Source organism: Vulpes lagopus, chromosome 3, assembly GCF_018345385.1.
Source record: "Vulpes lagopus strain Blue_001 chromosome 3, ASM1834538v1, whole genome shotgun sequence".
NCBI lineage: Eukaryota > Metazoa > Chordata > Mammalia > Carnivora > Canidae > Vulpes > Vulpes lagopus.
This window is the reverse complement of record NC_054826.1, coordinates 129006703-129031185: the sequence shown is the minus strand read 5'-3', so window position 1 is coordinate 129031185 and position 24483 is coordinate 129006703. Positions and strand designations below refer to the sequence as shown.

At 67.7% G+C, this 24483-nt stretch overlaps 1 protein-coding gene across 5 annotated transcripts; it reads left to right on the top strand.

The window, feature by feature from the left end:
- Positions 1–1362: 1362 nt before the first annotated feature.
- Positions 1363–21719, top strand: CAPN15 (calpain 15). Of its 5 annotated transcripts, none has more exons than XM_041749238.1 (14): positions 1363–1556; positions 7785–8074; positions 14616–14705; positions 14852–16307; positions 17107–17315; positions 17393–17576; positions 17658–17881; positions 18582–18707; positions 18781–18933; positions 19230–19391; positions 19527–19759; positions 19841–20007; positions 20111–20289; positions 20374–20516. In XM_041749238.1, the coding sequence occupies exons 2-14, from the start codon at positions 7896–7898 to the stop codon at positions 20381–20383; spliced, it is 3372 nt and encodes a 1123-aa protein (XP_041605172.1). In that variant the 5' UTR covers positions 1363–1556; positions 7785–7895; the 3' UTR covers positions 20384–20516. The 5 variants fall into 5 exon arrangements, with proteins under 5 accessions (XP_041605172.1, XP_041605169.1, XP_041605170.1 ...); XM_041749235.1 differs by having other exon boundaries at positions 1370–1556; positions 20370–21719; XM_041749236.1 differs by having other exon boundaries at positions 1370–1556; positions 7782–8074; positions 20370–21719.
- The last annotated feature ends 2764 nt before the right edge of the window (positions 21720–24483 follow it).

Sequence of the window (24483 nt, the reverse complement as noted above, 5' to 3'; positions counted from 1 at the left end):
GCACAGGGGCACTCGCCCGATGCTTCCAGCAGCCACGCGGCTGTGCCCCCAGCTCCCGGCCTCGGACAGGGTCGCGGAGCAGCTCGCCGGAGACCGCCTCCGTGCTGGCTGGGCTCCCCGTCTCTGAAACACTGCGAGAGGCCTGGTTCAGGGCCAGCAGCTTCTGTGGGGGGCCACGTGCCCGTGGGCGCCGGTGCACACAGCCACCCCAGCCAGTGTCGGGAAGGGGAGTGCAGTCCCTGAGCACCCCCGGTTAGGCCCTCGACCGTGCCCTCGTGGGGTGCCGCAGCCACAGGCAGCGGGGAGGGGGAGGCAGCCAGGGGCGCTCCGGGCGGCGGCCTTCCTGGGCCCTCGGCCGCAGCCCCGTGTCCCACCTCCGGCACCCCCGGCCTGCAGGCACAGGGGCTCCCGCACGACCAGTGCCCCGGCTCCCCCGCTCCCCCGCTCCCCCGCCCTGGGCTCTGCCCCCGCGCCGCCCGAGGATGCTTGGCGGGACTGGCCGGACCTGGAGGGCCTGGGGGGGCTCCGGGGCCGCCGCGAGGAGACACCCCGGCAAGGCCGCTGCCCGGGGCGTGGCCTCCCGCTGGGCCCCGGGCTCGGCGCTCGTGTTTTAAAAAAAGAAAAAAGGCTTTTTTTTTTTTTTTTTGAAAAGCATGTTTTAAATAAAGACAGAGCTAGGGCTCTCGGTGTCTTTTTTTTTCTTTTAAATATTCACTTAAGTATTTGAGCTAGGAGAGTACAGGCGGGGGCGGGGGCGGGGGCGGGGGCGGGGGGGCGGGCCCCGGCGTCACGCCGAGCCGCGGCCGACGCTCCGCCCCTGCGCCCCCGCGTCGCGGCCCCTCCCTTCCCGGGAAGCCGAGGCCACGGGGTCACGTGACCGAGTCACGCAGCAAGGCCCGAGGCCGGGTGTCCGCCCAGGTCGCCCCCCGAGCCCGGGGCGCTAGCGGGGGGAGGCGGGGGTCGGCGACCCGGGAGGGTACCCGTGCAGGCGACCGCAGCCGCCCGCCGCCGGCAAGGCGCAGCCGGAAGCGCAGGGGCGGGGCCGTGCGGGAGCCCCGCCCCTTCCCCGCGCACGGCATTCTGGGAGTCGTAGTCCCAGTCCCTTCCGGGAGCTTCCCTTCCGCCAGTCCGAGAGGGACTGGACACGCCGTGCCGTCCGGAGCGCGGAGCTCGGTCACGTCCCGCGGTGCTGGCGGGCGGGGTGGCCCGAGAAGTCGGCGGGCGCCCGTCGGCCCGCCGCCGAGGACTACGACTCCCGGTTCGCACCGCGCGCCGGGCACCGCCCCGAGCTTCCGGCCTGGCGGCGCCGCGCGGCCCTCTGGGAGCGGTAGTCCGCGCGCGCGATTCACAGCGCCCAGTGCGCCCCGGGCGCGCCGTAGCCGCGGGGCCGCGACCGGGCGCTACGCTACGGAGGCGGCGCAGGGCGCGCGGCGGGCGGGGCGAGCGGGGCGGCTCCGCCACTCGGCGCGGGAGGTCGGCGGCACAAGTTGCTGCTGGGCCGGCGCAGGCGAGCGGGCCGGGCCGCGGGGACGAGGCGGCGCCGCCAGGCCGCGGAGGTGAGTCTGGGCGGGTGGGCTGCGCGGGGGCGCTGCGGGCTGCGGGCACCCCGGCCCCGGGCGCCCCGAGCCCCCGGCAGGCCCCGCGGCCGCTGTGCCGCGCTCCCGACTCCCCCCCTCGGACCCGGGCCCCGTCCCCGCCGCGTGTGCAGCCCCGAGCGGCCTCCGCGCCGACCGGCTGGGCCTCGGCTCTGCGGCCGTTGGGGCACCGGGGGACGAGGGGACGGGGGCCGCCTGCTGCCTCCACGGAGGGCGCCTGGCGGGCAGAGGCGCGGAGGGGCAGCCCGGGCTGCGGGGTCGCTGCTGCAGCTGCGGCGGGGCCTGGGGGCGCCCGCGCGAGGCTCAGGGCCCGGGTCAGAGCCCCAGGTCACGGCAGGCGCCCCTGGCTCCAGCGGGCTCCCCAGCAGCCTGGGCCCCGGTCGGCCGAGCACGGGCCTGCTGGCTTCCAGCCCCTGACCGAGCTGGGAGGAGGCCGCGGGGGTGAGACCGGGCTGCCTCCAGCTGGGTCCGGCCTGCCCGGCCCTACCCTGGCCCTACCCTGGCCCGTGCGCCCTGACAGCAGCCCAGGGAAGGGTCAGACAGCCAGGTCAGGGCCGACGGGGCAGGGGCAGGGCCTGGGGCTGCAGGAGGGCAGAGCAGTGTCCTGGCCCACGCACACGCCCAGGAGGGTCCCCGGGGACGTCGGCGACACCATCCCTCCCGCAAGGCCTGGCCTGGGCACCGGGGTGGACGTGCAGGTGCTGCGTCCCGGTCCCGCTGTCACACTTGGGCAGCTCCCCTGCGATGGAGTGGGCTTCGTCCGCACCTCCCGGCGGCCAGGCCACGGGACGGGCGTGGACGGCGCTGCAGGGCAGGAGGAGAGTGTGTCTGCGAGGCGTGTGTGCCAGGCGTTGGCCGCAGCTTCCTGCTCCCACGCCACCGTGGCCCAAACCTGAGGCCGGACTTCCTCCTCGCACGCCGGCGGCCCCCGGCATCCCAGCTTCCCCTACAAGTCGCCCTTTGGAATCAGATTCATCTTGGAAGCCCAGGGCCGCCTGCCCTGTGTCCATTTAACAGGAGGGGTGGCGCGTGTTGCAGCCCTGCCATCCCGGAGACGTGGCTGCAGAGGCCTGAGTCCCAGGGCCCGGGCCGCACGGCTTCCCAGCCACCGCCTTCCTCCCTTGGGGTGAGCTGAAGGCTCGGAGGCCCCTGCCCCCCTGAGGCTGTACTGCTGCTGAGGCCGGAGGTTGCCAGGCTGCCCGGGCCAAGGTTGCATCTGCCACCGGCAAACACAGAAGTGCTCGACGTGAGAACGCATCCGGCACCTATTGTTTCTCCGTAGAAGATATTATGTGACATTAAACAGTATCAAATTCGTGAAGTCAGAAACCGAAATCCAGAGAATGTCCCTGTTCCTCCTCAAATGCTGTTTTGAAGAATATTAATTTTCTGTGTGGTGCACAAAGTGACACATGACTCTGCAGACACTTAAGGACACGCAGCGACCCGGCCCCCTTCCATGTGGGCAGCCTGGGCCCCTAGTGTGCATCCGGTTCAGGGGCTCGTACCCCCCCCCGCCCCCCCGCCCCGGGAAGCAGGTGCCTCGGGATGTACCGCAGACCCTGCCCATCCCCTGCTGGTTGTTTCCCAGCTGCATCAGGAGGTGTCCGGAGGCGCCCCCAGGTGCCCAGCTGCACAGCGAGGAGCCCCAACTGCTGTCCTGGCACTGGCTGCCCGGACCTGTGAGGACGTCGGTCCCTGGCACGGGGGAGAGTCCAGAAATACTGAGAAGAGTGGCCAGCACCCGCAGTGCGCTCGGGCAGCGGCTCCTGATCAGGAGGGCGGGGGTGTGGACGGAGCACAGCTCCTCCCAGGAGGAGCTAGTGACCCGTCTGCGCCCGCAGCTTTGCTCCCAGGCCTGGCTGGCTCCGGGCGCGCGGCTGGGGCCTTTGGCCTCGGTGTTGCCTGAGGTCCCCGGTGAGCCGGTTGAGGCGGTCCCTGCGCCGCGGAGCCCAGGGCCCTGTTCTGAGCCGAAGGAGCGTAGGGCCCGTGCCCTCCAGGTGCTGGTGCGCTGAGGACAAAGCTGTGGGGCTGGGGGCAGCGGTGCCTCCTTGAGGGGAGCGGCCAGTGACGCCTGGATCTGAGTCCAGGTGACTCACTAGCAGCCTGGCTGCTTGCCTGGAGCCTGGCCCACTTGGTACCTCTGGGGAAGGTGGGCAGAGCTGGGCTGGCGGAGGCCCCGGCCCCTGGGCCCCAGATCATCAACAGTCCCCTGCTGTGCGGCAGCCCGGCTGGGGAGGTTGGGGTTCCAAACTAGGCAGCGAGGTGCTGGCTCAGCCTCCCGGCTTCTCCGAAGCCACCAGCCTCCTCTGGGTAAGGCACAGATGCAGCTTCTGAAGGGCCACCTGCCACGGGGACACTCCCAGGTGCCCGAGGGTCGTCCCTTGTCCAGGCCCACGTGTCCGGAGGTGGGTTGACCCATGTGGCCCTGGGCTGGGGGTGGAGGCAGAGCCCAGACCGAGTGCCTGGTGGTTAGAGTGCCTGGTTAGCACGCTCCGGTGGACCCTGGGCTCGTGCTGATAAGCCTGAGGGTGGGTCTGCAGGGCCAGAGTCCAGAATCTTCTGGGCAGGGGAGTGCCCTCCCGGTGGGTGTGCCCTTGGCTAAGCTGCTGTCGCCGAGTCGCCTTCTGCCAGGGGAGGGCCCCTTCCCAAGTGCTGCGGTGTGACCAGGCCGCTCGTGGGGTGGCAGGGCTCGAGCGCAGCGTGGGCATCCCCGACAACGGCTGGTGCCCTCGGGCCCCCTTGAGTGTGGGGCCCGAGCCTGCGGTCCTGTCTGTGCGGGACGGGCTGCGGAGCAGGTGCGTCTGCCGCGCCTTTGGTGTTTCTTCCCCCGAAGCACCCGCGCAGGCCTGATGGCCCATCCCCGTCGCACCCTGCCTGTCTGGGGGGCAAGTGGGGCTGGGGGAGGCAGGGAGGTCGAAGTCTGGCCCTCCCCAGACTGGGTCAGCCTGGCTTCACTCTGGCCGGCCCCGCCTGTCCTCGGGCTCGTGGCTGGCCTTCTGGGGGGTGGCCGCCAGGTGCAGGGAGCAGCCGTGTTCTGGGGTGCCCCCCAGCAGGCCGCTGTCCGCCATCCCTCCCCCGTGCCCCTGCCCTGGGGCTGACCTGGGGGTTGCTGCAGTTCGTGAGGACGGGGAGATTTAAGGAGGCTTGTCCTGGGCCCCAAGTCGCGGACTTGGGACACCATGTTCATTGCCTCCCCCAGGAGCCATAGCACGGTGTGGGGAGTGCATGCACTGGGATGTGGTTGTGGGGGTCGCCCGGAAGAGGCATCACTAAGCAGCACGCATCGGTGCAGAGCTCGGACCATTGAACTCTGGGGCCCCAGGGCATGGGAAGAGCGGGACATAAACACCCCTGCTCGGCCCCTGGTCCCCTCTACGGCCTTACTTGCTCGCAGGCTGCTGATTCCTGCTGGCCATCGCTTTGCCCCGGTCCTTGCCCTGGCAAAGTCTCGCTGGGCAGAAGCAGCTCGCCTGCGTCCCTGCACCGCGGCACCCCGCCCCTACTCCCCCCCCCACCCCGTGCTGGGGCCCGCAGGGGCAGGGGGGAGCAGGTGGGCTCGGGTGGCAGGTTCTGCCGTGACCGAAGCAGGTGCTCCCCGCGCGGGGTCGTAAAGAGGGGTTGTCCTTTTGGGGTGCTGTGCTAGGCACGTGCCCCACCCCAGGGCGGGGGGCAGGACGGCGGCCCCACCTCCATGGCTGCCTGAGGCCAGATCTAGGCCACTGCCCTGTTTAAATGTAGGGCAGGGACTCCTGAACGAGAGCAGGGAGGACCAGTGCGGCGCCCTGTCGCGGAGCACCCGCCCATCCGCATGATGCAGCATGCGGGAGGCTGGCGTCTCCGCGGCGTGCGCTCCGGCTTCTGCCCAGAGAGACACGCTCCGCTTCATCCTTCAAGGCACAGCAGCCGGACGGGCACCCTGAGGGGCAGCCTGCAAACGTCATTGGTCACCTGGTGCGCGCTGGACGCCGGGCTGTTTCCCAGGCGGGCGGAGATGTGCAGGGGATGGGTGCTGCGCCCAGCACCTGCCGGCCTGGCCCACGCCCGTGCCCCCGCCCGGAGAGGGAGGCGGTGCGGGCTGCTTTGCCTGCCCAGCAGGCCCCGTGGGGGAAGGGCAGTGGGACACTTGTCACCTGGAATCGGGGTTTCCTCTGCCCTTGGGGAGGTCCTCGCCTGAGCTTCGTCTCAGGTTTTGAGGCCTGGGGAGCAGGCTGTGTGAACGCCCCCAGTGCCACATTACGGCGACATGGAGACGAGATGAGAGCCAGGGACTGGCGTGGGGCTGGTCAGCCAGGGTGCTCCACCAGGGGCTCCTACTCCCAGGTCCTCTCCCCACCCCCAGACGTCGGGGCGCCGTCATCCCTGAAGACCCGGAGACAGTCCCTCCTGAGCCAGTGGCTCTTGGGGAGAGCCCTTCCAGCCGTCAGGGAGATGGACCCGGGCTGCCAGCCTGTAGCCCACCTTGGAGGCCGCCCACCTGCCCGCGGGGCCTGCAGGGTCAGGGGTCACTGGGGGTGCCAGGAAGCCGGTGCAGCTGCTGCAGCCGCTGAGGGGCTCAGGGGCGGCTCTGTGGCGGGCGGAGCGCTCCCTGCCACTGCAGACCCCGCACATCAGCGCCGTTGGTGCGCGTCGGGCAGCCCAGCCTGGGCAGGACCTTGGTGCTGTGTCCTCCGGCAGAGCCGGACCCCTGGGCAGCCTGGGCCGCATCGTCACTCGGCCTCAGGGCTGCTTCCCCTGGGCGCCGGCCGCCCCACCCTGCCCTCCGCCCTCACGGGGCACACGGGCAGAGCTCCTTGTCAGGGCCACCCAGCCCTGCAGCCAAGCACCCCCAGCGGGCATGGCTGCACCTCAGGCCTCCTCGGCCCTCCGCACCCTCTGCACCCTCTATCTGCCCAGGATTTTGCTACGAAAGGAGCATGAGAGAGGCTCAGGCTCTTTGTAGGAGAGGCTCCCGCGTGGATGGAGCCCAGGGGTTCCAGGGGCTGTGGGGTCTGGTATAACCATGGGAGATGCAGGTGTCTGCGGTGACCCTGGCAGATGGGGATCTGGGCGCTGCCCATGTGCAAGCCCCCGGCACGCACGGCTGCTGACTCGGGGGGAGTGTGACTGCAGGAGCACCCAGGGGTCCTGGCTGAGAATAGCGTCCTGTAGCTCACGCGTGCTTGTACCTAGATTTCATGCTGATACCGAGATAGCTTGGATGTGCGGGTTACGTAAGGCGTTTTCCAGATTCCTGTCTGTCTGTCTGACCTTCACGTAGCTGCTGGATGACTGGACAGGGCATCTGGGGCTCCCATGGGTCGGCCGCAGCGGATGTTCCTGCACAGAGGGGGTGGGATGGTGTGGGTTTTGCAGGCCCGGGGGCCTCGCCTCCTCTGGGCAGCCCGGAGGGGGCCTCGGGGCCAGGAGACTTGCAAGGCCACCGGGCAGTGAGGGTGGCCGCTGCTGTCCACCCTGTGCCTCCGAGGAAAGGCCACCTGACAAATTCTCTTGCTGCACAGAGGATTCGGCCGGTCTGGCTGGAGCTCGAACGGGTTGGGGGCCCAGAGCTCCTCCGTGTGTCGCCTGGCCCCCTGCCCACCTACCCTGTCCGAGCACCTGGGGGGCTGTGGGGGCTGGGGAGGGGGCAAGCCGGGCTGCCGGGTGCTGTGCAGCCGGAGCCAAGCGCACGCCCTCCTGGGCCCCAAGCCTCGCAGCAACGGGCCTTGTTCAGATTAAGCCCCGAGGCCTTGCGCTCAGCTGTGGGGCTCGGACGGTGTCCCCGGTACAGGCCGTCCCTGCCAGAGGCCCCGCCGGCTGCTCGGGCGCTTGGGGCCTCTGCCCCGCCCCGCCTTGCACACTTGCTCGGTCTTCCTTTTCCCTTGGCCAAATGCCCCTCAATCCTCTTTTCTATGATGAAGTGTGACCGTGGGGTCTGTTTCTCACGAGGGGGAGGCTCCCTTTAAAGACCAGCGAGCGGATGGATGCGGGCGCCCCGGGCGGCTATGGGGTTGGGGGTGGGCTCCAGTGGAGCAGGGCACTGCTGGCTGGCGGGCCTCAGCCCCGCGGGGTTCCCGTGTGGGGCCGAGTGCCCAAGGCCCTCGTGTGCTGGGGCGCCCCGGGCTTTGGGGGGCTTCTTTCCTGTGAGTCATGCTGTTTCTCCTGTTTCTCTTTATTCTCTCTGTGTATCTGTGTTGTGTGACCAAGCAGCCGGGCCCTGTCTGCCGCGTGGGCGTCGGCCTCCCTCCATGCTCCATCTCGCCCCCTGCCGGCCGCGTGTGACCAGGCCCAGGTCTCGGCGCGGCCGCCACCGCAGGGGCCATGGGGAGCTCTGCCTCCTCGCTGGCCACCGAGACCGAGTCGGACCACGGCTTCCCCGGGGCGCCGTACCCTGGGCCCCCTGCAGCAGCCGGCTGGTGTAGGAGCGGCCCAGGGGGCCCCGTCTGGGGCGGTGCCCTGGTCACCCGGCAGCACCAGCCCCCGAGGCCCCGGGCCCGAAGGTAAGAAGGTGGGGACGGGTGGCCCGAGGACAGGGTTTGCAGGGATGGGGCCCCAGACGGAGCTGCAGGGGAAGCCCGGGGCTCTGGGCAGCGTGGCTCTGGGCCTGGCTGGCTGCTGCACCTGTGACAGGGACGGGGTGGCCTGCCCGCGGGGCTCTGGCTGCTCAGTCAGCTGCTCCTGCCGAAGCCACTCGGGAGCCTGTTGCTCGGGGTGGGGTGCAGGGGAGGCCTGGGTGCGTGCGTGCGGTGCCGCTGTGCTGCACACCTTCCCGTGTGGGCCGCCTGTAGCCGCGGCCCCGCTCCACCCGGGGTCCAGCCTACGCTGCCTCGGCCCCCCGGGGCGCCTGGCTCCGAGGTTCTGGGGTGACGGGCACTGCCCACTGCTCGGGTCTGGGGCTGCTGGGCCCCGACGTCCCCCTCCTGCCTTTAGCCCACCCCGTGGCCCCACTGGACAGGGGCACCCGCTGCTCGGCAGGTGCTCAGGCTCCTCCGGCTTCGGGCGGAGGCCGTGGTAAGGCGCTCTCCCTCTTGGGCGCCTGCCCTGCCGCCTTGGCCATCACATCCGTGGATGCAGCTCGCTGGGGTCGGTGGGACAGGCAGCGTCCTGATGGGTGTCCCTTCTGGGGTGCTGTTAGACTGGAGGCCCATGCCCCCACCAGAGGGGCAGCTGGCACAGCCCTCAGGTGACCAGAGCCAGTGTCGGATCGTCGGGAGCTTGCTGTGCGGGTGTTACGGTATAGGGGACGCGCTCACGGACGCGTGTGTCTTTCTGCGGCAGCCTTCTTGCCCTCTAACCTCACACCCACAAGGTGCGGCTGCAGGGTTTGGAGTTGCTCACCCACATGGCCCCCGGGCACCCCGCCCTTGGCCACCCTGTCTCCTGCCCATGGACGTGCCTTTTCTGGAGATGTTCTACAAGTGGAATCCTATATCTTTTGTGCCTGGTTTTTTCACCAAGTGTGACACCCTAGGGGTCTGGCCACATGGTAGCAGGTGCCAGAGCTTTGTTCCTTCTGGCCGAATAATGAATACCCCATTGTACGGATGGACCCCATCCCGTTGTAGCCAGCCTGCAGTTAACGAACATTTGGGTATTTCCACTTGGTTTTTATGAACCGTGCCGCTGTGAGCATCCACGTGCCAGCTCCCACGCCGACACGTTCTCCCTTGGGTGGGGACCCTGGATGTGACGGCTGACGGTTACTGGACTCGGCTTAACTCTAAGAAACTACCAGGCTGTTTGCCACCAGCGGTGTAGGGGAGGGTGCTGGTTCCCCTCTGGCCCAGCCTGGCCTACGCTTGTGACCATCTGGTTCTAGACATGCTGGTGGGTGTGGGGCGCCGTCCCCACATGGTTTGATCGGCATCTCCCTGACTGAGGACGCGGGGCATCTTCCCTTCATCTGTCCACATGCTTCTTAGAAATTCCCATTTACTTCCTTAGGCTAAACTGCTGGGAGTAGGATTCCTGGGTCTGGAGGGCCGGCCCCACGAGCAGCAGGCCGGGTAGACCCTGTGGGGCTGGCCAGGCAGCAGCCTCGCGCCGTGCCTGAGCGTGCAGAGGGGCACGCGTCTGCATCACTTTGGATCCTGGCGCTGCTGCCGCACCAAGTCGAACCTTCTCGTTCCCCTGGCCTCCTGCCGGCCTCCTCCCCCCGGGGGCACAGTGGCTCTTTCCCACCGCCCACCATAGCCAGCCAGACCCAGGGCAGTCACTGTGCACCCCTGGGAGCAGCAGGCCAGGCAGGAGGAAATGCCGTGGGCCGCCTCGAGGGAGTCACAGACGCCCTGGCTTGGGGAGCAGGGGCAGGCAGATGGCCACACAACCACCCCGACAGGCGCCCTGCCCCCAACATCCCTGTACACGTGGACACACGGATGCACACGTGTGCTGCTCTGCCACCGGGTGGAGGCGCGGCCTGCCCCAGGGGACTAAGGGGCCCTGAGGAAACCAGAACACCTGCAACGCCTGGGCCCGCTACCTCCTGGGCCGGAGCCACCCGATTGCCCTGCTACGGCCGGGAGAGCCAAGTGCGGGCTTGTCCCTGTCTCTACCGCCAGGGAGACGCAGAGCAGGAGGGTGACCCCAGAGGAAGGCGCCCGGGCACGCCTCCAAGCCTCGGGGTCAGAGGTCAGGCAGCCACAGCTGTTGCCTTGTGTGTGGGGATGCCACGTGTCAGCCGCCGTGTCTGGGGGGGAGAGGCATCCCCCAGTGGGGACCGGGAGCGTCCACGTCCTGCTGACGTGTGTCCTGCCAACTGGGGGACTTTGCTGTGTGCCCCAGCACAGCCCCACTCCCCCCTCTTGGATAGGAATGTGGTGCTGGCAGTCCCCAGATTCGGAGGGCACCACAGGTACTTGGGGTGGGGGTTCTCTGGACAGTTGCCTCAATTTCCAGTTGACTTGGCCTTTCTTTCCAAGGCAGCTGGTGCCCCCCAGACATGACCCAGTCCATGCCCTGGAGTACATGATGCCGTGGAGTCTGCCGTGGATCCGGGCTCCTTATGGCGGGCTTCCTCCCGGCCTGGTTGGGTGCCCTGGCCTCTCAGTGTCTCCTGAGCCCTCGGCTCCTGCCCAGGCCCCGCATCAGGTTGGGGTGATCTCAGGGTTGGGGCGTCAGAGGAGGGGGGCCCAGGGACATGAAGGCAGGGGCCCGATCACGGGCTCCTCCAGGCACCCAGCCGCTGACCCCGGAACCACTTAGCCTCAGCCTGCCCAGTGACACCAAGATGTGGGCGTGGGGGTCAGAGAGGGAGCAGAGTGCTGTCCCCGCCAGCTGTGCGGGGGCCCCTGTGCCACTGCTTATCCTCTGGGTCCCCAGGGCTAAACTTAAGTTTTAAGCACTGTCTCCATTTAAAGCTCTCTGAACCCCAGATACAGTCTTTGTGACGTGCTTTATCCACCACCATGGCTGTGAAACCTGCCGTGTCCCACCTGGCGCTGGCCAGGACCAGCGGACACCAGGCCTTGTGGTCAGCTGGGCCCGGGTTACGGACTGGCCAGCTAGCGGGTTAGGAGGGTCAGCAGGAGTTGAGCCCCCTCCGTTCCCAGGCTGTCCTCACCTTGCATCTGGGACCTCTCTGAGCCCTGGGGCTGAGGGCAGGTGTCCTAGCAGGGCTCATCCACCTCCTGCATGGGGCTCCCACATGGGGACAGGGGCTGAGTCTTCTCTCTGGAGACCCCTTCTGGGGCAGAGGGTCTGCAAAGTGTCAGACTAGCTCTGCTGGCCCCCGGGACCAAGCCAGGTGAGGTGCAGGGTGAGAGGCCGGCCCCTGAGCCTGGAACTGGGGTGCAGGCGGCCCAGGGCTGAACACATGTATGTGTGTCCGTGGGCACAAGCTGTGACCCACACCTGGACTGCAGGCCCTTCCCTGAGTTGGGAGTGGCATGGGGGCCCCGGCGGTCTCCAGGAAGGTTTCCAAGGCTTTCGTAGCACAGAAGCCAGGGCGAAGCTGAGCTGCCCCGCTCTGCTGGTGCCGAGGGCCCTGTGTTGAGCCCAGCCTGGCACCGCCGCACCCGCTTGCCCTACGGCCCCGCCTTGCAAGGCCGTGGGAGCCCGTGAGCCACAGCATGCAGGCTGGAAGGTGGCCTCTCAGTTGGCCCCAGGCCCTGGGAAACCATCCTGTTGCTCAGGGAGGTTTTTCGATTTTTTGAAGAAGCAAGTTTTCTTTCTTCCTGAACCAAAAGGGTTTGGCAGAAACACAGCGTCAGAAGCCTAGGCTTCGTGCCTTGAACAGAACAATTGATTTTTCTCCCGGGCAGAGCATCTGCAGTCAGCGTAGGGACCGGGTCAAGCTGTGTAGATGCCCCTCACACCCAGACTAGCTCTCAAGAAGCAGGTCGAGGGGCCAGCCGCGCCCCCGGACATTGACCCAGCTCCCGCCAAAGCACCCGAACGTCCCACATGCATTGCCCTCGGCTGTGCCAGGCACTGCCCACGCCCAGCCTCATGGGGTGCCTGGCTGTCCCTGCGGCCCCTCCTCCGGGGCCGGGGCCCGAGCCTCGGCCTTGCCCCTGAGCCATAGGTGTGACCTGGGACGGGGGCTGCAGCCAGGGGAGGAGGCACTTGGGGACAGGCTGCTAGAGCAGCTGCTACACACAGGCTCCTCCGTTTGTCCCGCTTTGACCTTGGGCACCTTGTGCCCCACCTGCCTGGTGACTTCACGGGGCTGGGCGGCACTCCGCTACCGCCCCACAGGGCTGCTGGGTGCCAGCGGGACTGGGCAGGGTGCGCGAGCGGCGGCCTGGGTTGGCAGTGGGCTGGGGAGTGGACGGGCCTGCCCCTCGGGCTACGGCCTGTCCCTCCCGTGAGCCACGCGTGCCCGGGCTCAGCCGTGTGCTGGCAGGCGGGCCTCAGCGCTGCGGGATGGCCTCACGGTCAGGTGCGTGCCCAGGGGCCCAGGAAGACCGGAGGCAGCTGCCCTAGTCGGGGTGGTCATCACCCACTCGTGCCCTGACCCCCCAGCTCTTTTTTTTTTTTTTTTTGAGATGAAATTTACATTAAGCATTTCAGAGGCCGTGACCCACTGGTACCCAGCGTCACCATTCCCCCCCCCCCAGGCCCCCCCCCCCCCCCCCGCCGGCTTCCGGCCGCCTTTGCATCTCCTGCCCAAAGCTTTGGTGCAAACGACTCCACAGCCTGTCGCCTTTGTGTCCGGCTTCCCCCGCCGGCGTCTGGTCGGGCACGTGCGCGTCGTAGCCTGTACCACACGAACGTGTCCTCCGTTCCCTGACGGGGTTTGTTTCCACCGCCCGACTGTTTTGAGTGGATCTGCCCGTGGGTTTGCTAGGGTTCCGCTCCTCAGTGCCCGGGGGAGTGCGCGCGGGGCCGGTGCCAAGTCGCAGAGGCCGCGGGGGCGCTGGGCCGTCCCCACCCTGCACGCCCCGGGAGCCCTGAACCATCTCCGGGGTTTGCTTTGCTCTTTCCTGAGGCAGGTGATGTGAGCATCTCTCCACGCACGCCGTGGCCACTCGTGTGTCCTCTGGAGAAATGACGGTTCCAGGCCTGTTTCTGAAGAGTTTTTATTGTCTGTTGTTCAGTTGTAAGAGCTCTTTGTTTCCTGGATACAAGACCCTTTTCAGACACGATTTGCAAATATTTTCTCTCATTTTATGAGTTCTCATCGCTCTCTTGGCTGTGCTCTTTGAAGCACGGAAGTTACTCATCTTCCTGAAGTATAATTTTTTTCCTTTATTTGCTTGTGCTTTTTGTGCCACGTGTAATAATCCATTGTGAAAATCAAGATCACAAAAAAATTTTTAAGATTTTATGTATTTTGAGAGAGCGCACGTGCGAGCAGGGGAGGAGCGGCGGGGCAGAGAGCCTCAAGCAGACTCCCTGCTGAGCCCAGAGCCCAAAGGACCCAGCAACTTGCCCTTCGAGGTCAGAAATTACTTAGGTTTTTTTTCTACAAATTTTGTGACTTTCACTCCTACATTTCAATTATTGATCCATTTTGAGTTAATTTTTGAATATGGTGTGAAGAAAGGGCCCATCTTCCTTCCTTAGTGCTTAGATCCTGCCCTCCCAGCACCATTCGTTGAAAACTGCCCTTTCCCCACGGAGTGGTCTCGGCACCACTGCCTAACATGATTTCATCCAAAGCGGCCGGTTGGCTCAGTAGGGCCTCATAATCTTAATCTCGAGGCTGTGAGTTCAGGCCCCACATTGGGCATGGTACCCACTGAAAAGAAAAGAAAAATAAGGAATGACTTGACCAGACGTGCGAGGGCATGTCTCCGGGTCCTTCAGCCCTGCCGTCCTGGCCGCACGGACCGTGTGGGGACTTGCGGTGTGTCCCTGTGGTAGTGCCGCCCGTCCTGATACTCCCTCTTTGAGGATTGCTTTGGCTCCTTGGGGGAGTCCTTGCAGTTTGACATGAATTTCAAAATCTACTTTTTCCGTTCCTGGGTGGGGGTGGCCACTGGGAAGTTGGTGGGGATCGCATTCCGCCTGTGAATCTGTAGGTCACTTTGGGTGTGACCGTCACGTCAGCTGTATGGTCTTCGCTCTGAGCCCAGGGTGAGTGTCTGCTCGTTGGTGTCTTCTGTGGTTTCTTCCAGTAGAGCATTGTAGTGCTCAGAGTACAAGGGTTCTTTTTCTTAAGATGTGTCCCTAGGTGTTGGTGTAATTCTAGATAAGACCATTCTTCCACCTTCCCTTCTGTTCTGGCTGGCACAGCAACATGGCTTATGGCTGTGTGTCAGTCTCGTGCCCTCCAGTGTTGCTGGGTTCATCCGTTAGCCCTAGTGGTGGTTTTGGTGGATTCTTGGGGTTTCTATGTGTAGGATCGTGCCCTCTGTAAGCACAGGTGGCTTTACCTCTTCCTCCCCACTTGGATGCCTCTTAGCTCTTTGGCTGCCTCGTTGCTCTGGTTGGGACTGCAGTACGGTGCTGAGCCCCGGGTCTCAGGGGGACAGCCCGCAGCATGTCACCGCTGGGATGTGCGCCTTGTGCCTGCTTTTGAGGAGGCCCTCTATCTAGCCTGTCGAGGAAGCTCATTTGTACGCTCCTGGAACTGATCGAAGTTGCCCTCCCCAGCAGGTTCCGTGGCCTCCAGGGTGGTGTGGCTCTGCCCCGTCCTGGCATCTCCCCAGGCCCGCCCCTCCAGAGGGATCTCGGGACACACCGGTGAGGTCCCTTGGGGCCTACTGAGCCCTCAGAGTCCTGGAGCTCCACATGGGCTGCGCTCTGGGGCCTACCGTTGTGGCTTGACCCCTTTGTCCCGGCGGACACTGTTGCCCTGGGCCTGCACTGATCGGGACCTTCCCTTACAGCCACACGCACTCGCCTGGGTCCATGGCCACGGTCGGGGAGTGGTCCTGTGCGCGCTGCACCTTCCTGAACCCGGCTGGCCAGCGCCAGTGCTCCATCTGCGAGGCCCCCCGGCACAAGCCCGACCTCGACCACATCCTCAGGCTCAGCGTTGAGGAGCAGAAATGGCCCTGCGCCCGCTGCACCTTCCGAAACTTCCTGGGCAAGGAGACTTGTGAGGTGTGTGGCTTTGCCCCAGAGCCCGTGCCTGGCGCCTCCCTGCTGCCGGTCATCAATGGAGTCCTGGCAGAGCCCAGGGGCAAGGAGGACACGGGTCCCGTGCGGACGGGGGGGCTGGTGCCTGCAGAGCCACCTCGTGGGCGGCCCGATGAGGAGGAGGAGGAGGAGGCCGTGGAGGAGGAGCAGCAAAGGGCGGCGGAGCCCAGGAGTGGCTGGGCCTGCCAGCGCTGCACGCTGCACAACACGCCGGTGGCCAGCTCCTGCTCTGCCTGCGGGGGCCCCCGGAAACTCTCGCTGCCCAGAATACCCCCCGAGGCCCTGGTAGTCCCTGAGGTCGTTGCCCCTGCTGGCTTCCACATCATTCCAGCCCCACCCCAGCCCGGGGAAGGCACCGAGGCTGACCCTCCCCCTGCCACCGACCAGGAGCCGCCCCGGGCGCCATCCTTCAGCCCCTTCTCGCCCACCCTGCAGAACAACCCTGTGCCTCGCAGCCGCCGCGAGGTGCCCCCGCAGGTGCAGCCACTGGTGCCTGAGGCTTCCCAGCCTTCACCCTCTGCCAGCTCCAAGGGGCCCTCTCAGGGCCCGGGGCGGACTGCAGCCGGGGCGTCCCGCCTGGCAGAGCTGTTGTCGAGCAAGCGACTGGGCATGCTGGAGGAGGAGGCTGAGGGCAGCCCGGCACCGCACCGCTGCGGCTCCTGCTCCACGCCCGGGCCCTCGAGCCCTGCACGCTGTGAGGCCTGCGGTGCCGCGCCAGGCAGCGATGTCATCGACCTGGCTGGAGACACTGTGCGCTATAAGCCAGCCAGCCCCTCCAGCCCCGACTTCACCACCTGGTCGTGCGCCAAGTGCACGCTCAAGAACCCCACGGCGGCCCCCCGGTGTACGGCCTGTGGCTGCTCCAAGCTGCATGGCTTCCAGGAGCACGGTGAGCCCCCCACCCGCTGCCCAGACTGTGGCGCCGACAGGCCTGGGCCCTGCTCAGCCCACAAAGCCAGCTGCCCATTCCCCGTGGCGCTGCCCGAGCGCCCGAACCAGTGGGCCTGCCCTGCCTGCACTCTGCTCAACGCGCCCCGGGCCAAGCACTGTGCCGCCTGTCACACGCCCCAGCTCCTGGTGGCCCAGCGCCGGGGCGTCACGCCCCTGAGGCGCAGGGAGAGCATGCACGTGGAGAAGCGGCGGCAGACAGACGAGGGTGAGGCCAAGGCCCTCTGGGAAAACATCGTGGCCTTCTGCCGGGAGGTGAGCGCCCTCGGACGGCTGGCTCTCCCCCACCCCCGATCAAGGCCATTGCTCCTCTGTGCTTCCCTGCTGTCTGTTCTCTGGCAGCACCCCCTCCCGCGAGCTCTGAGCTCCACCCCACTCCCTGTCCCCGCATCGTGCCCCTTCTTCCCCTATACCCACGAGGGTCCGTGATTCCATGGCCTGTGCTCCTGGCCCTCCTCAGTTGTGATTTCCCGTACATGGTGAAGCCACCAGGAGGGGGGGATGCAGGGGGAGGCTTTGTGCCAGCAGGCGGGCCCCGTGCTTCCCCTGGCCGTGGAGACCCTACTGGAACAGGATTGGGACTCTCCCTCGTGCTCTTCTGCCCTTGGAGGTGTGGGAAGCCTGAAGCCAGTGCAGCACGACCCCCAGAGTCACTGGGAGGGGCTGTCTGTCTCCCCTCGGGTTGCCACCCCATCACTGCCAGCCGCCTATCCTGACAGCCTGTCTGGGGGCGTGTGTCCTGGCTTCCACGTCCCAGCCAAGCTCCCACGTCTCTTATTGGGGCCTTCGGCATGGCAGGGGAGCCTCCCAGGTTCCCTGCACCCTGTGGCCTCTAGGGTGGGGGCTGGAGCCCCCAGGGGTGTGCAGTGTCCCGGTGGGCTGCAGTCCCCCGTGCCCACACTGGGTGGTGTGGCTCACTCAAGCCCTGGCCTAACCCTCCACATCAGTCAGGGTGGCCACACACACACCCTTTTCCTTCTGGAGCATTTTCAGGGTGTTCCGGGTGGTGGGCCTCAACCAGGTGGAGTCTGAGTGTGAGGCCATGCCCCTACAGAACAGTGTGAACTTCGTGGATGACAGCTTCCCCCCGGGGCCCGAGTCTGTGGGCTTCCCCGCGGGTGACAGCGTCCAGCAGCGCGTGCGGCAGTGGTTGCGGCCCCACGAGATCAACTGCTCCGTCTCCAGGGACCACAGCACCTCGTGGTCTGTGTTCCACACTCTCCGGCCCTCGGACATCCTGCAGGGGCTGCTGGGGAACTGCTGGTGAGCTGGGCGCCCACAGAGGGGCTGGGCATCGGACAGTGTGGCAGTGCTCGTGGTGAGGCCCCGGCTCTGTGCAGGTTCCTGAGCGCGCTGGCCGTGCTGGCCGAGCGGCCTGACCTGGTTGAGCGGGTGATGGTCACACGCAGCCTGTGCGCCGAGGGCGCGTACCAGGTGCGGCTCTGCAAGGACGGCACGTGGACAACGGTGCTTGTGGACGACATGCTGCCCTGTGACGAGGCCGGCTTCCTCCTCTTCTCCCAGGTGGCGGGGTGGGTGGGCACGGGAGGGACGTCGCGGGTGTTGGCAGGCGTCAGGCCTCGCGACTCCAGCTCCTCCCCATAGGCTCAGCGGAAGCAGCTGTGGGTGGCCCTCATCGAGAAGGCGCTGGCCAAGCTGCACGGCTCCTACTTTGCCCTCCAGGCAGGGCGCGCCATCGAAGGCCTGGCCACGCTCACCGGTGCCCCTTGTGAGAGCCTGGCGCTGCAGGTCAGCTCCACTAACCCCCGAGAGGAGCCCGTTGACACTGACCTCATCTGGGCCAAAATGCTGAGTTCTAAGGAGGCTGGGTAAGAGGGGCGGGCGCTGTGGTGGTCAGCAGCGTTGGGAGGAGAGGCGAGACGAGGGGACAGCCAGGCCGGGGCCTGGAGCGGTGGGATGAGCAGGGCAAGTGCCCTCTGACCCACAGCCTGCATCTCCAGCGTTGCCAACATCCCCCACTGCCTGGCTGGTGTGGGGAGCAGGCAGGATGCTGCCTGCTGGCCTGTACCTGGAAGGCCTCATTCTGACCTGGGCCTGTGATGACCGTCAGTACCTGCTTGGAGCCGCGTGGAGGGAGCCCCGCAGAGGCAGCTGGTGGGAGCGGGGTTTGCCTTCTAAGAGCTGGCACATGCTGGCCGGCGTGTCTGTGGGAAGGGCCCAGAACCTTTAGCCTGGGAGAGGTGGCTCCCTCGTACCAAGACCTTGTGCTTTCAGCTGGTACGGGGCAGTATCGCCACCATCGGAGAGCCGCAGCCCTGCGCTGGCAGGACCGGGCCCACCCAATCCCTAGCCCAAGGCCTCCGAGCTCTGGAAACACTGGAGGGGGCTGGGCCGGCGCTTCCTGTGGCTCCCTGGGCCCCCACAGACAGGAAGGAACCCCCCCACCCTCCGGTGCTCACCACCCATCCCCCTGCCCCTGTGCAGCACCTCCCTGCTCAGGGGCAGGGCCAGCAGAGGCCCCTGGGAACAAAGGGGCTCCCGGTCATTGAGGCTGCTCTGCCCACACAGGTTCCTCATGGGTGCCTCCTGTGGGGGGGGCAACATGAAGGTGGACGACGCTGCCTATGAGAGCCTGGGTCTGCGTCCCCGCCATGCCTACTCCGTCCTGGATGTCCGCGACGTCCAGGGCTGCAGGTAGGGGCCGGGTGGATGTGTGGTGGAAGCAAGTGGCAGGCGTGGTCCTGGCCCTCAGCCCTGTGGTCCACAGGCTCCTGCGCCTCCGGAACCCGTGGGGCCGCTTCTCCTGGAATGGCAGTTGGTCAGATGAGTGGCCGCACTGGCCGGGGCACCTGCGTGGCGAGCTCATGCCACACGGCAGCAGCGAGGGTGTCTTCTGGATGGAGTACAGCGACTTCATCAGGTACCTGGACCGTGCCTCCCCTGTGGCAGTCCCCAGGCTCCAGCTGCCTTCCCCTGGGCTCACCTCCTGTGTCACCCATGTGTCCCGCCCAACATCTCAGGCCCTGGGCAATGCTAGAGTGCCGGGCAGCTCGGGCTGCAGCCCTCCCCGGCGCCCCCTGCTGGTGTCCACAGGCTTCCCAGACCCTGCTTCCTGGAGACGCCAAGGGTGCCCTTGGCAGAGGGTGGAGGGGGGCGGGAAGTTCCTGTGCCTGAGCCCGGGTGAAAGCTGCTGGGTGGGGCTGCCCTCGCGTCTAGGTACTTCGACTCCGTGGACATCTGCAAGGTGCACTCGGACTGGCAGGAGGCGCGTGTGCAGGGCTGCTTTCCCAGCTCTGCCAGCGGCCCCGTGGGGGTGACTGCTCTCACAGTGCTGGAGCGCGCGTCCCTGGAGTTCGCGCTCTTCCAGGAGGGCAGCAGGTGGGCGGGGCCCCGAGCTGGGGGCGGGGCTATGTGCTGGGATGGAGCGGCTGGGGTGGGGGCGACCCGTGCTGTGGGTGGGGCGGCGCGGGCGCGGGGCGGTGGGCCCGCTGACGGCGGGGTCGGTGGCCACAGGCGCGCGGACTCGGTGGACAGCCACCTCCTGGACCTGTGCGTCCTGGTGTTCCGCGCGTCCTTCGGCAGCGGGGGCCGCCTGAGCCTGGGCCGCCTGCTGGCCCACAGCAAGCGTGCGGTCAAGAAGTTCGTCAACTGCGACGTGATGCTGGAGCCCGGCGAGTACGCCGTGGTGTGCTGTGCCTTCAACCACTGGAGCCCCGCGGCGCCCGGACCCCCGGCCAGCGCTCAGGGTACGCGCCCCGCCCCCATCCCCCTGACCCTGGTCCCCCACCCCCTGAGCCCCGCTCACTTGCCCTCCCGCCCCCCTGCAGCCTCCAGCCCCTCGGCGGGGGCCCCGCGCTGCTCCCTGCAGCCGCTGGGCCACGTGCTGGCCGTGTACAGCTCCAGGCTGGTCATGGTGGAGCCCGTGGAGGCCCAGCCGACCACGCTGGCCGACGCCATCATCCTGCTCACCGAGAGCCGGGGCGAGCGCCACGAGGTGGGCCGGCCGGGTGGGCAGGGGGCTGGGCAGGGGGGCGGGAGGGCGCGGCCCGGGAACCCCGCCCGGAACCCCCGCCCACCGACGCCCCGTCCTTGGCCAGGGCCGCGAGGGCATGACCTGCTACTACCTGACGCACGGCTGGGCGGGGCTCATCGTGGTGGTGGAGAACCGGCATCCCAAGTCCTACCTGCACGTGCAGTGCGACTGCTCCGACAGCTTCAACGTGGTGTCCACCCGGGGCAGCCTGCGCACCCAGGACAGCGTGCCCCCCCTGCACAGGTGCGCCCCGCCCCGCCCCCACACCCCCTGGCCCCAGCCTGCACAGGCTGCCACAGGCCCTCACTGGCCCCCTACCCCAGGCAGGTCCTGGTGATCCTGTCCCAGCTGGAGGGCAACGCGGGCTTCTCCATCACACACCGCCTGGCGCACCGGAAGGCTGCCCAGGCCTTCCTCAGTGACTGGACAGCCTCCAGGGGCACCCATAGCCCCCCGCTCACACCCGAAGTCGCCGGCCTGCACGGCCCCCGGCCTCTGTGACCACCCCACCTTCCCAGCCCCCATGCGCACTTTACGAGGGAGACCCCAACAGAGGACGCTTGAACCAGAATCTCAGGACCCTGCCCAGGGAGCCACTAGCTGCAGTAGCTTCCCCTCGGCCTTGCCCCTGCTCTCCCTCCTGCCCAGGGCTCCCAGCACAATACCTCGAACCCGCCTGCAGCGGGGCCTGGACACCAGACCCTCTGCCCAGCCGCCTCAAGGCCGGCTTCAACCGCCAGGCTTCGATGAGGCTTCCCGTTCCCCGAGGCAGCCAAAAGCCCTGCTTCTAGAACCATCGGGGCAGGTGGGAGGCCACGACCCCAGAGCAAGAGCAGGGGTCCCTCCCTTGTAGGGGTCGGGTTGGGACCCAGGGTGAAGAGCGATCATCTCCTCTATGACAGATCAGAGGCTGGGACCCCAGGGCGAGCAGGGACCACCCTGTCTGTGGGCCCTGAGACCAAGAGCCGTCTGTCCCCAGCTTGCCCCCAGAGCACATTGCCTGCCCCTGGCCCCCGCAGGGCAAGCGGGGCCCCTGGACTCCCAGCTGCGTGTCCCAGGAGGCGGGTGCCTGGCGACCGTGGGCTCGGGACCGGGATGGGGAAGGGCCCGTGGCCCCTCTGGCGACACTATGCAATTCCTGGAGCCCCTGCCAGGACCCAAGAAGCCATGTCCCAGGGGCTGCGGGTCAGGGTCCCACCAGGCCCAGCCCTGCTGCGTGGCAAGGTGGTGCGCGCAGCGCCGCCTGACCTCTGCCGGGAGGACCAGGGCCGGCAGCCCCTCCGGCTCCTCCCCCACCTCAGACCCCAGAGTGGCCCATGGCCCCCCGCCGTTCTCCCCCGCAGCGCCGTCAGGCCGGTGTCCAGCGTCTGCCAGGGACCTCTGAGGCCAGTTTCCTGGGCCCCTGGTCTCGGTGCCCGGCCCCGTGAGCCGTGGGAAGCCCCGGGCCCTCCTACACCAGGAGACACTTGGGGCAGCACGGCCCTCCCTGGGGCCTCCTTTATAGCCCTTCCTTTTACTCTGAGCTGTGAATATTTTTAACCCTGTATATACGGCCAGCTCTTCCAACAGAGACTATTTTATCACTTGCAGTCCCCGTCCCTGTAGGATGGTTCTTCACGGGGGTTTCCACACTCAGGCTCCAATGGACCAAATAAAAATGTTTTGTTTTCTAAGAGTGCCTCCCGGTCTGTGTGCTGCCTGTCCCGGGCCCCCCGCTGCCACCCTGCTGTCCACGGGGAGGGGGTGCTCAGGGGCATCCTGTCGCTGGCACCTCTGAAGGACTGAGTGTCCGGGCAGGGCAGAGGCTTGCGCCAGACCCTGCGGCGGTCGGCAGCCTTGTCCCCGCGTGTGTAGCTTTTCCCCATGGGACATCTGCTGTTGGGGGGGCCTGTCCGCATCTGCCAGTTGGGGGGGGGGCAGTGGAGCAGTGTCAGGCCCAGGTGCCAGCCGCCCCGTGCCCTCTCCGTGCCCTCCCGTGCACCCCACGAGGCCCCAGCCCCACGTCCTGGGTGGCGGGCTCCCCAGCAGCCGCCCACGGAGGCTGCAGGTGGGTTGCGGGGCCGGCGCTGTGGAAGAGGCCTGTCACAGGCCAGCCTACCGAATGTGAAACCAATTAAAGACACCAGCAGTGTTCGCTCCGGGCGGGCCTCGGGCAGCGGGGCAGCTGCCACAGCACATCTCCCGAGCGCGCTGCACCTCCGCGGCTGCGTTGGCCACGCGGGCTCTGTCCCGGGGGGGGGGGGGGGGGGGGGGGCCGCATGGGGTTGGCACACACCTGGCCCTGTCCCCCCAGGGTGTCCCGGTGGCCTGGCCCAGGAAGGGAGAGGGGGACCGCGGGTGCCCCAGGTCCTTGTGTCCAGCCAGCAGGGGTGTCGGGGGGTTCCAGTGGGGAGCGGGGAGAGTGTAGTGGAAAGGGGCCCGGTGTTCACGGAGGAGTCAGGGGGGCTCCTCGTCCCAGTGCTGTTATGACTGGGGGGCTTACGGGAGATGCTCGTGGGGCTGAGGTGGGGGCTTGGCCTGGTCAGGAGGCCCCGGTAGGCGGATGGGGAGCAGTGTGGCAGGGGACAGGGACAGGGGCAGGGCACAGGGGCTGGGGAGCAGCGTGGAGAAGGACAGGGGTGGGGCCAAGGGCCGGGGCCAGGTGTTTGGGGTCGGGTTAGGGACCAGGGCCGTGGCCGGGGCAGGGACACACCAGCCAAGCCCAGTGCCTGGCTGCTGCCCAAGCGGCCGATGGCAGGCCCGTCCCGGTGTCGGGAGCCACGCGGTGCACGGCGCTGGTGTGTGGCACCGGGAGGCGGCCTGTCAGAAGCACTTAGTGTACAAATTAGCCGCGGCCTCGCCTCCCTCCGCGCTGCGGGCGCCGGGCAGACAGGGCCAAGGCTCCGGGGCTCCCCGCCCGCCCACGCGCCGAGCTTCCCACCCGCTCGACCTTGACGGGGCGGTGGGGGGGGGGGGCGCAGGGGTGCGGCCGGCACGGGTCAGCGCCCACAGCTCCCCCGGGTCCGCGGCCCACGCCATGGGGGGACCCAGGGCGGGCGCCCCCTCTGCACCCCCGCAGCGGCCGCAGCCGCCTGCCACTCAGGCAGGGAAAATAGGCTGTGACAGGCCCAGGAAGGCCGGGCCCCCAGGGCCGCGGCGGGCGCGCAGCTCCTCGCCCAGCATATGGCTGCTGTCGGCCACGGGCGAGGGGGCGCGGGGGGGGCACAGGGGGCCGCTCACCCCGCCCACCGGCCTTGGTGACAGGGGCTCCCCCCTGCTGCCCCTGCCCCCGCGGAGCATCCCGAATCCTCCTCCCCACCCCTTCCCTCCCCCGGGGGATGACCTCCCAGGTCGGGTTGGACCGCGCGTGGTGGTGGTGGGGCAGCGGACAGTGGGACTGAGGCGTCACCCCAGGGGAGCTGCAGCACCAGGGCCACTCCCGGGTCCCCTCGCAACCCCCCCAGGGCTCCCCAGGCTGTGCACATGCCCCTGGCCGCGGGCCACACTCCGGCCAGCCCTGCCGCCCCCCCACGCCCTCCATCACTGTCCTGGGCCCCAGCACTGCTCCCAGGGTCAGCAGCCTGTGGCTGGCATCCAGACGCCCGGGTGACCCTGCCCCCGCTGGCCAAGCCCTGAGCGCACCCCTTCCAGCCACGAGTCCCAAGGCCACGTCAGAGTCGGCAACAGGAAGAAGTACCGACGATGTCGCTCGTTCTGGCCCAAGGGGCTCCTAGACCCTCCTGGTGTGTGCCCGGCCCCGCACCTGTCCTCTGGGCGCCCGGCCCCGCACCTGTCCTCTGGGTGCCCAGCCCCGCACCTGTCCTCTGGGCGCCCGGCCCCGCACCTGTCCTCTGGGCGCCCAGCCCCACACTTGTCCTCTGGGCACCCAACCTTGCACCTCTCCTCTGGGAAAGGGTCCCCGGCCCCGCACCTGTCCTCTGGGTCCCTGGCCCTGCACCTGTCCTCTGGGTCCCTGGCCCCGTACCTGTCCTTTGGGCGAGGTTGCCCAGCCCCGCACCTGTCCTCTGGGTGCCCAGCCCCACACCTGTCCTCTGGGGACCCAACCTTGCACCTCTCCTCTGGGCGAGGGTGCCCGGCCCCACACCTGTCCTCTGGGTCCCTGGCCCTGCACCTGTCCTGCTGAGGCCCGTGTGGGACGCTGAGGGAGGGAGACAGGCTGCTGCGGGCGCTGCCCCCCTGCCTCCTGCCTCCCCTGGCCTTGCATCCGTCCTGAGCACTCGCCCCTGCGTGCAGGTACCAGCGCTAATGGAGGTGACAGGCGGACAGCCGTGGGCCAGCCAGGTGGCAGAGGTTAAAGGCCAACACGAGGCTGTGGCAGGGGCAGAGGGAGGCAGCACAGCTCCCCATGCCCCCTGCACCGGGACAGGGGACAGTCCCTGCTCCCAGGACCCCACCAGTGCCGAGTCTCCTCCACCCCCTCTGCCAATGAGGGGAATG

Excerpts from the sequence above, each read along its gene's own strand:
- CAPN15 (XM_041749235.1), top strand. The coding sequence starts at position 7,896 with ATGGGGAGCTCTGCCTCCTCGCTGGCCACCGAGACCGAGTCGGACCAC. Across the intron at positions 18,708-18,780 it reads CGCGACGTCCAGGGCTGCAG|GCTCCTGCGCCTCCGGAACC; the intron begins GTAGGGGCCGGG and ends TGTGGTCCACAG. Across the intron at positions 19,760-19,840 it reads ACCCCCGGCCAGCGCTCAGG|CCTCCAGCCCCTCGGCGGGG; the intron begins GTACGCGCCCCG and ends GCCCCCCTGCAG.